Below are 10,195 nucleotides of genomic sequence, written 5' to 3'. Positions count from 1 at the left end.
GGTAGAAAGGTAGTAATAAGCACTCTTATCTCTAGGATTCTATTCGATGTAAGGATCATCCAAATTAGTTGGATGATTACATCTGCAGCTTACAGCTGTTTATCTATTCAATATCTTATATATATATATTTATATATATATATATATATATATTATCTATTCAATATCTTATATATATATTTATATATATATATATATATAAACTAATAAGTACTTATATATATATAAATATTTTTACCTTACTAATGAAAAACTATTCTTGCACTACGTAATTGTAGATGGATTTTTTGTAAATAATGTTGATTATATACTATTTTTCATATCCGTTTTATGCATTGTCGATTTATATACATACACACAAATAATTTCTTGTTGGCAAAAAAATATACTTATGATAAACCAAAAATATATTATTATTTACAATGTAGGTGTGAAATGTGATTAAGGGACTATTGCTTTAGAGGGTGGAAATTTGATAAAGACGTGAACAACTAAATAAGTGATTACGAGACACCTCGCCAGACTTTAATTTAATAAATAAACCAATTATAGAATTAAAATTTATAATGAGGTTTTCTATTCCGAGTAATCTGATTAGCAAAAAAAGAAAGAAATATAATTTGTAGTCGAGGTTATTCGATGGGTCATTAAAATATTAGAATGTCCTATATTGCTTGGTATTAAAATATTTGGATAATATATATAGGATATGCTAACTCTTAATTCTTGAGTTAACTTTTGGGTTAAATTAGACCAAATTCCTAATATGGTATCAGAGCCCAAGGTTGGCTCAACAAACAAATTTCTCACAAAAAATGGTTTTCCACCTATGTGACCCATATAAGTGGCATGTCTTGTTGTATTTCTGAGATGTTGGGTTTGAGGTGTTTCCCGTATGACCGTTTCCCACCCACATCTTGAGGAAACCTATTAGAATGTCTCACATTGCTTGAGATTAAGATCTTTGAATAATATATATAGGATGTGATAACCCTTAACTCTTGAGCTAGTTTTTGGATTAAATTAGACTACATTCCTAATATAGAGTTGCAGTTCCGGAAAGTCTTGCGAGTTTTGTTAGTCGTCACGCTTCCCTGTCATTCCCCTAACATTTTTTTCGTAATCGAATTAACATATGTTCCAGTGCAAATCTAAACTTTCTTCTCAAATCCAAGTTTCAAAACCACAAACGAAAGGAATCGAAATCGAAAAAACTAAACAGTATTTTTCTTACGTATTTGACTATCTATATGTCCTCTTGACCAATATAGTTAAAAATCGAACCAAATCGAAACCAAATCAGATCAGTGAGACAACTAGCTATAATTTACAAATATAAATGTCTAAACCTCGATTAGAAAACTAACCTCTTTCTTCTTCGTGTGGTTGTCAAGTCTACAACGTGTACGTAAATTATATATTAAATGACCAAATTGCATTAACTGGAAAAGTGAATACTTTCTAGTCGTAGAATTATAATTATGTTTACTCTACACAGAAGATGTTCTTCTAACTTATCCTAACGGTACATGTTTTATGTTTTGGATCTCAAAATAGTAAGTTTTAGGTATCTAACTTAACACTTTGGAGCTCATGATGAAAGATGGACATTACTAGTTTGAGAAAAGTGAAATGTTCAAATAGATAAATATATGATCCATGAATCTGGTTGTATTGAACTAATTCAGATACAAAATCTGATACATAAGTTTTTAGTAAGATGAAAATTAATAGTTTGAGAAAAATTGAAATGTTCAAAGAAAAACATGATCCATGAATCTGGTTAGTAGTGAACTAATCAGATACACAATCTGAACAGATCTTCCAACCTGTGTTAGATCTAATCTAATCTTTCACACATAAATAAATAAAATATAAATAGAGATCATATTATAAATCACGGCCGTATACAGACACGAAATGACTTTTCAAACAAATCTATTATACTACAATATCTAAAAATTAAGAAATTCGTAATAACACACTATAGTCTATAGTATAATAAAAATGTTATATACACAGTTTCCTTGATAAACAAGATATAAATAAATATTTTGAAGCCGTGTTTTAGCTAGTTTTAGAGAGTATCCATGGAATATTCAAACTACAAATTAAATAATACAGGAAAAGTTAACCTAATTCTCTGCGAGATGAGAACACAAAACAAAATAAAATAAAATATATAGGAAACAAAGGAAAAATAATACTAGTAATTAATAAAAGGGGGCAGGGCATGGGAATCGCATTTGCATTTATATTCTCCCACTTCTCCTCTCTATATATAAATACTAACACAATTCCAAAGTGTGGTCTCATTCATCATAATAATCATATAGAATTTCCAACTTTAAAGCTCCAGAGAGAGAGAGAGAGAGACAAAGTAACAAAGAGAAAAGAGAGAGAGAGATATGGAAGAGACAAAATCGAGATTCAAGAGGATCTGTGTCTTCTGTGGAAGCAGTTCTGGCAAAAAACCTTCATACCAAGAAGCTGCCATTCAATTGGGTAACGAGTTGGTACGTTTTCTCTTCAACTTTTTCTCTACTCACTCACATATGTTTATTTTATAGTTTATATATACATTCATTTTCACAACTCAACACAAGTATACTTCTTTTTCTCTTTTTTGAATATTTGTTTGTTAAGGGATATATGATGGATTCAAAACTATATGATGGTATATAATATGAACTCAAAATGAAGATTTGATTTGACATACGAACTCAAAATCTTCTTTGAAACATTGGCTATTATGTGGTTTTGATTGTGTGTTGCAACGAACAATGATGAATCAACCAAACGTGTGGATGCTGATTTTCATTTAATTTTTTGGGGTGAAAATTCGAATTTGTGTTATCGTTTATTGTTATTGGCATGAGAGAGAGATGAGAAAATAGTAATTTCTACTATGCTTAGCTGTAACCCGCCTGTCACTCGAGCAGCACTCTTGCATGATCTCTTCTTTTTTCAGATAAATTTTTGTATTTTCAGTGATTTACATTATTACACACATATATCTTGTTTTTCCATTACTCTGAGGTTTCCTATGATTTTTCTTAAACCTAAAACTTAAGTTTCCAACCAATGATTTTGTTTACGGGGAAGATAAATAATAATGACAGTTTTTTTATTGCCTCGAGGGGAAATGAAAACCAAAAAAAATGTTCGTTGGAAGAATAATGACTCTATGTACAAAGCGTGTGTTGTGGGGTGTACTTCTTCAAGCAACACTAAAAATATTTGAATAATAAAAAATAATTAGAATCATCTTGTAATAAATAGATAGTATTTGTTGCTGTCAAAAAAAAAAAATAGATAGTATTAATAGTAGTATTAATAGGATGGGGACAATTGAAATTAGGATTGATGATGATGATGAGCTATCTTTTTTTCTTCCTTTTCTCTTAATTGAGATTTGATATTTGATGTGGTTGCTTCTTTTTGGGGGTCGATTGTGGATTTGGGTTTGTGACACGTGTTCATTTTCATCATGAAAACTCTGTTATCATAAATAATGTATACTACAATATTAATATTAATTAAAGATGGTGGGAATGTGGTTGAAGGTGGAGAGAAGGATTGATTTGGTATACGGAGGTGGTAGCGTGGGGCTTATGGGTCTCGTCTCTCAAGCTGTTCATCATGGTGGTCGTCATGTTCTAGGGTTTGTTCTCTCTCTCTATTCATAATTTCATATGATGATGCATTTGCTAGTTCCAAGTAACCATAAATCATCATTGTGTTTTAAACATTTGACCGTTGATTATGACTATCTACATGATGCCTACTAACCTATTGCTTTTGTCGCATAGAATTTGTTAAATTGATTAATCTTTTTGTTATATGAAGAGATACTTGGGTTTAATTAGAGAGGTAACATAACAACGACAAAAAAGGATCTGTGCATGTTTCCTTTGTCCAAAATGTCTCTTTGCTTTTTAAATTATTTACTAAAATCAAGCTACAAGCCTACAACTAGTTTTTTTTTTTTTTTTTGATCAACCAACTAGTTTAATTATGTTTGTTAATTATCTATCTATACCAAATTAATGGCTAACTTTCATTTTTCTTTCTAATTAATTGTAGATAGAAATCCAAACAAGTTTTTTTTTTTTTGGTATACATCATTCTTAACCGGTATATTATCTTATCTCTTGTAGGGTCATTCCAAAAACCTTGATGCCAAGAGAGGTATGCACCAAATAAAGCTCTACTGAATGAAATATCATTTTTTGTTGGACTTGGTATCATATATATATAGTATTATTGAGATAGAAATTGCCTTGTAATGATCTACATAAAATAGTGGTAGGACCAAAATAGGAATGATTGAGACTTGGAGCGTTTTTTGGTTTCCTTCACGATACATCTCCTTGACCAACTAATATATTTATATGTTAAACCCACAATAAAAAGACCATGCAATATGTAAGATGTTTTGCGGTGTTCACATTTTAGAGGCAATAATAAAGAAAACTATCTAAAAGTTATGTTAATAATAATTTGTAGATAACCGGCGAGACTATCGGAGAAGTGAAAGCCGTCGCCGATATGCATCAAAGAAAAGCCGAAATGGCTCGTCAAGCTGACGCTTTCATTGCCCTTCCTGGTTTGTAATTCAATTCTTTACATGTAAGCTCAATTCCATTAGAAATGAATTTATAACTAAAATCTAAAATATGTCAAATGAATTTTTTTGGTAAAATGTTAGGTGGGTATGGTACGTTGGAAGAATTGCTGGAAGTCATTACATGGGCTCAACTCGGTATCCACCGTAAGCCGGTACGTAATCAGGGAAAATTAAAATTCTCGTTTAACTTTTTAAGGATTATATAATTAATTTTAAAGTAAGATATGAGCTTGCATTATTGTTATGAATTACGACCGGAATATGCGTGTTGGATATTTTTTATCATATTTAAAACCTTAAAAAGAATTTATATTCATATAATGTGTGGTTTAATTTGACTGAATGAAGAAGATACAAATGGTTCTATATGGTACGTCGTAATGATCACATGGAACAAGATTCCTTTTGGGATTCTTTATACCTCCTAAACTGTTTTGTACTATTCTCATTTTAAATTAAAATGTACACATTCTAAGAGCATGTAATATGGTATATGCATGAATATAAAAAACGATGTGTTGTCACGACGTACGACTACAAAACCCCTGATTGTGAGACCGGAAGCTTCCCATGTCGTAATCTTTCTATTATACTATTTATAATAATTTGGTTCTAACATTATTATTTGTCAATAATTTTTGACAGGTGGGTCTTCTTAACGTGGATGGTTACTACAACTCGCTGTTAACGTTTATTGATAAGGCTGTGGACGAAGGATTTATATCCCCAATGGCTCGTAGAATCATTGTCTCAGCTCCAAACGCTAAAGAGTTGGTTCGACAACTCGAGGTATACTGAATTTACTACATTCATAGATGTGAATTTTTGTTTTAACAATCGAAAGTCTCATACCAATATATACTTGTGGACATGGTTCATGTTGTTGTAGGAATATGAACCGGAGTTCGATGAGATAACCTCGAAATTGGTTTGGGATGAAGTGGACCGGCTCAGCTATGTACCGGGTTCGGAGGTTGCTACCGCTACGTAAGAATATAATATGGGGAGTTTATTTTTGGGTAAAAGCAGTGTACAGCGGAATTAAAGTTTTTTAACATCAGAAGGAAAGGTCGGAAAGAAGACAAAAGAAAGTATTGGGGTCGTTTTGATAACATTATTTTGTAGGGGTGGTTAAATGTGTGAAGTGGATAAACCACGTGGGTAACTGCTAACCGCGTATATACCAAACCCCATCATCCCCACTTGTCTTTGTACATTTTGGTTTAATGGAAAAAATGAAGGGTAGGGCCTATTATCAACAAATGACAAAACGATCCTTTTCTTTTTTTGGTTCTAATATTTTTTATTCATACCTTCTATTGTGTTTTTCCTTTTTTCTCGTGTCAAGATATATTTATTTTAAGAATTCAAAATTTTTCTTTTAACGAAAGTTATCATACGATAATTTTTTAGTAATCCGATTGTAGAATATTCCGTGTAATACGTATACTACAACTTAATTTTGTTGTCGGCTAAAGATGGAGATTAGCTTAATGAGCACTCAAGTTTATTAAACAAATCAATCAGATAGTTGTCTAATTCCAGAGACCTGTGACCTCACATGTTATTTTTCTAATTTATGTTGCCTTGGTCAAATACTCTGCCTCTTTGGATTAGTATAAACTATTTACAGAAGTGAAAGACATCAACATTGGAAAAAAGAAAGAGAAGATTTATTTTTATCTTTTATTCAATTTCAGGAGAATCACATAGCAGAAAAATGAGATACAAAGGTTCTTTGGCGAAAATTAACAACTCTGCTCCAACTTAGAAAAGATTAATAAAACAACTCTGCTTGCAAATTTTCACCAAACAATTGTTCAGTTTTAGCTTCTAGATAGCTGAAAAGTATTCTTTGCTGAGCTTGGGGTCAGGTTTCATTGATTTCTCCCCGGGCTTCCATCCCGCAGGGCAAACTTCATCCGGGTTTTCTTGAACATACTGTAATGCCTGCAAGACAACATCGCAAGGAGCAACACGTAACGCATCTAAACCCTAAACCGCAAAAAACATATCTCTTTCTATCTATCTCAATGTTGTTTTTGTTCTTTATTTACCTGGAGGGTTCTCATTGTCTCATCAACACTTCGACCAATACCAAGGTTGTTGATGGTGGAATGCTGAATGACTCCTTCCTTGTCGATGATGAAAAGTCCCCTCAGTGCAATGCCCTGTACTTGTATGTAGCAAAATGCTTCAATTCAAAGTGGCTGAAAGTTGTTGCTACTTTAAAGAACACAAGTGGATTGGACTCAATGCAAGTAGATGCAACTATGTGGGAAGAAATCGTTTACCTGGTCAGGGATGAGCACTCCAAACGATTTTGAAATGGATTTAGTGATATCTGAAACAAGCGGGTAATTCAGATCACCGAGCCCACCCGATTTTCTGTCTGTTTGGACCCACGCGAGATGCGAGAACTACATGAACATTGAATCAAGCGTTGCATTATCCAAAAGAAAATGAGATCAATTGATTATCAGACTGCCACTTGCCAAAGCTAGGACTAAAATTAGCCATTTTCAAATTCCAACTTATGTCCATCAAATACTTAAAACCATTTCTCAAAATGCTGAGACCACAAGGGTCAGGGGGAGAAAATATAAATACTATACCACACTGTCGACTGAGACCCCTAATACTTCGGTGTTTAGCTTCTCAAATTCTTCATAACGGTCACTGAAGGCAGTAATCTCTAGAATAAGCAAAGAAAAATAGGAAAATTCAGTGACTTTGAGGCGAGAGTTTCAGTTTTGAAGCTATTTCCTCAGCAATACTAACCTGTGGGGCAAACGAAAGTGAAGTCCAATGGGTAGAAAAATAGAATCACGTACTTTTTCCCAATGTACTCAGAGAGCTTCACCTGAAACCATAATAGGTCGATTACTATCACAACATTCCTCTACTGCATTGACCTAAGCTACTGGAAGCACCAGAATTGGTCTAAACACATGTTAAAGAAGGTTATATGGAGTGAAAGTACCTTTATAAACTCTTGATCAAAAACTGCCTCTGCCTCAAAATCAGGCGCCTTATTACCGACCAATGGTAAATCATCCTGAATTCATAAAACTCGTCACACATTGATCATAAAGTTGTTAACTTCTGCCACAAAAATAAGCGCTTTAGGCTTTAGCTGGTCTTATTTCGCTAAGTACGGCTCAAAAGATTTCTGTGTATGAGTCAATTATACAAAATTCAGGGCACTTTCTCCATTTGCAATTACAGTAATTCAAAAAGAAGGGTAATCAAAATGTCGCTCAATTCAAGACTTCCACAGTTGCAGAACTCTAAAAAGTTTAGTTTTTTATCCAAAGATCTCAAAACCCAAAACAGGGAGCAAATACGATAAATTGATGGCAATGCGAGTCAACTTACAGCCTGTGCCTTGACGACGAAGCTCCGGCGTGAGGCGGAGAGTCTGGAGGTTAGGGGAACGAGACGAGAGAATCCGGAAGAGGATGATGCGAAGGTTCGGGGGAAAGACACGGCGGGAGATAAAAGAGAAGACTTGGAGGGAAGAAGAACCCTAGAGGAAGAGATAAGGGTGGTGGTGGAAGAAGAAGCTATAGACGCCATTGACATAACTCTGTGACTGTGTTCTCTCTCTCTCCGCGTCACTAGTTACAGTACTCTAAAAAAGGGTTCTTGTGATTGGTTTCGATTATGATGAGGTGGACAAACGTGAGGGCGTGAGAGAGAGAGACAAAGCGGATAGAGAGAAACCAAATGCTGTTTCTAGATTTTTCTTTAGTACAGTTGAAAAGCAGTGGAATGTTCGATGTACCGGAACGACACCGTTTGACGCGGTAAGTGAATAAGTGGATCATCATACTTTAATAATTAGTAGTATATCAAAATGTTAAAAAGTCTACATTGGTTTTCATTATGTTGGTTGGATTCCGAATATATTTCCATCTAATCTTCTCATCAAAAATAGAATAATGGACAAAGAATAGTAAACAATCCTTAAATTTTGTAATTTGTCTATCTTCCAATCATAATAATTAAGAAAATACAAATTAAGTATTAATAATATACACAAGATAGTGACTAATGTTCATATTATAGAGATCAATTATTGAACCTCCTTATTTACACACTCACAAACCTAATCAGCCACAAAAACAAAAAGAGAAGACTATGGAGATTCCGCCGTCACAATCTCCGGCGACGCCACTCCGTCGTACAAAATCCATATCCACCATGACGACTTTGACTCCTCCCGAAATCCCTTTCGACATGGCTTCAACGCCGCCGTCTTCGTTCGATTATGAGCTCATCTCCATAAAACCATCCTCTTTCGTAGCTTACACTTCTCTCAGAGATATCATCTCTTCTCCGAGTAACTCTTCACTCAATTTACCGACGATCAACGGTAGCTTCTCTCCGGTTACATCCACCGCCGGAGATATCTCGATTCGTAACCGTCTCGTTAAGAAAGCTGCTTTGTCTTATCTTCAACCAACGGTGCTTACTTCGTCGGAGGATTCTGCTGGTTCTCAATTCCTCCGCCGTGTATGGATTCATTTATCCGCCGGAATTCGGTTCTTGAGACGTGTATTTGATTGGATTTTTCAATCGATTCGTGTTCCTTTGATTGTCAAATAGTTCATATAAATTTTGATTTGGGGATAAAATTCTCGAAGAGAAATTGGATAATAATTGGATTTCATGAATTGAACAAAAATCTGTTTGTATACAATAAAATTCAAAATATGTAAAATGAAAAAAATTCGATTTCTGAATTCTTCAAAATCTTTTTCTTTCGTTCGTCAATTATTAGTAGTGGTCAGGTCAATCTGAACTCTGAATCATGTAGAAACTCCGGTTTGGCTGCCAATTCCGGTGAACCGGCGGATAAAAACCCGGTTATTGAGATTGTGGCTTAGAGTAGAGCAGTATCTTCTAACGGAGAAACATAAACGAAGTTCTTGTTTGTGGTTGATCTTTTGACTTTGATGGGTTATTATTCTGCAGATAAAGAAGTGAAAGGATTTGGTGAGAGTAGCTTCTTGATTTCATGAAATGGGATTTGAGAATGTATATGTTTGTTTTAAACCTTATCGATGGTGAATTGTTGTTGCAATTGCTTGAAGATTTGGAGGCTCCAGTGGAAGCCACATTGCAGTAGTTGAGCAATTACTAAATGTCCTCTTATCTTTAAGACGGAGATTCCTTGATCGATGTCCGATTCATGCTTTGACATGTATGGACATAGTAGCTTCTCATAGACATAGCTAAGTCCCTGTCAGAAACCAAGAGAAGAAGATTGGTTTTGTGAATCAAAGAATGAATGCTCATGAGATTTTTCTTGCATTGTAGTATGACCTGTGATTTCGGGTACCATAAGTAGACGAGAAGAGCGATTTTGATCTCACCGTAGAGTGGTAACCTACGGTTAGATGAATCAAAAGGTTTGATACAAAAGTATCAAATGATCTACTACTAAGTAGTACTAACCATGATACAATGATGTCTCCTATCCTTTCGAAAACAGTAAGAAGAGCCACCAAGATCCTGCAAATCGAATCGAATTCTTGATAAGATGGTTATGAGAATAAG

At 34.1% G+C, this 10,195-nt stretch overlaps 4 protein-coding genes across 4 annotated transcripts in view; 2 read left to right on the top strand and 2 right to left on the bottom strand.

The window, feature by feature from the left end:
* Positions 1-2,091: 2,091 nt before the first annotated feature.
* Positions 2,092-6,127, top strand: LOC9307281 (cytokinin riboside 5'-monophosphate phosphoribohydrolase LOG7). The gene is made up of 7 exons (XM_002873201.2): positions 2,092-2,516; positions 3,567-3,664; positions 4,161-4,191; positions 4,510-4,609; positions 4,712-4,782; positions 5,276-5,419; positions 5,520-6,127. Exons 1-7 carry the CDS (start codon positions 2,409-2,411, stop codon positions 5,619-5,621), a joined length of 654 nt encoding a protein of 217 aa, XP_002873247.1. The 5' UTR covers positions 2,092-2,408; the 3' UTR covers positions 5,622-6,127.
* A 154-nt stretch (positions 6,128-6,281) lies between these two features.
* LOC9309315 (2-Cys peroxiredoxin BAS1-like, chloroplastic) lies at positions 6,282-8,426 on the bottom strand. The gene is made up of 7 exons (XM_002871164.2): positions 8,009-8,426; positions 7,614-7,688; positions 7,412-7,493; positions 7,246-7,325; positions 6,925-7,050; positions 6,688-6,801; positions 6,282-6,580 (listed from the first exon to the last, which is right to left on the bottom strand). The coding sequence occupies exons 1-7, from the start codon at positions 8,213-8,215 to the stop codon at positions 6,464-6,466; spliced, it is 801 nt and encodes a 266-aa protein (XP_002871210.2). The 5' UTR covers positions 8,216-8,426; the 3' UTR covers positions 6,282-6,463.
* A 283-nt stretch (positions 8,427-8,709) lies between these two features.
* On the top strand, positions 8,710-9,332 carry LOC9307280. Its single transcript, XM_021021925.1, has one exon. The coding sequence runs from the start codon at positions 8,774-8,776 to the stop codon at positions 9,239-9,241; it is 468 nt and encodes a 155-aa protein (XP_020877584.1). The 5' UTR covers positions 8,710-8,773; the 3' UTR covers positions 9,242-9,332.
* The window catches only part of LOC110227524 (putative HVA22-like protein g), a 1,631-nt gene continuing 720 nt past the window's right edge, over positions 9,285-10,195 (bottom strand). The window contains exons 3-6 of the mRNA XM_021021924.1: positions 10,094-10,151; positions 9,962-10,025; positions 9,693-9,878; positions 9,285-9,604 (exon numbers count right to left, since the gene is read on the bottom strand). Of these exons, the coding sequence (XP_020877583.1) occupies positions 9,539-9,604; positions 9,693-9,878; positions 9,962-10,025; positions 10,094-10,151 (374 nt within the window). The 3' untranslated portion in view covers positions 9,285-9,538. The remainder of the gene's footprint in view (positions 9,605-9,692; positions 9,879-9,961; positions 10,026-10,093; positions 10,152-10,195) is intronic.

The sequence above is a fragment of the Arabidopsis lyrata genome (genome assembly GCF_000004255.2).
Source record: "Arabidopsis lyrata subsp. lyrata unplaced genomic scaffold ARALYscaffold_6, whole genome shotgun sequence".
NCBI lineage: Eukaryota > Viridiplantae > Streptophyta > Magnoliopsida > Brassicales > Brassicaceae > Arabidopsis > Arabidopsis lyrata.
This window is presented reverse-complemented; position numbering and strand designations above follow the sequence as displayed.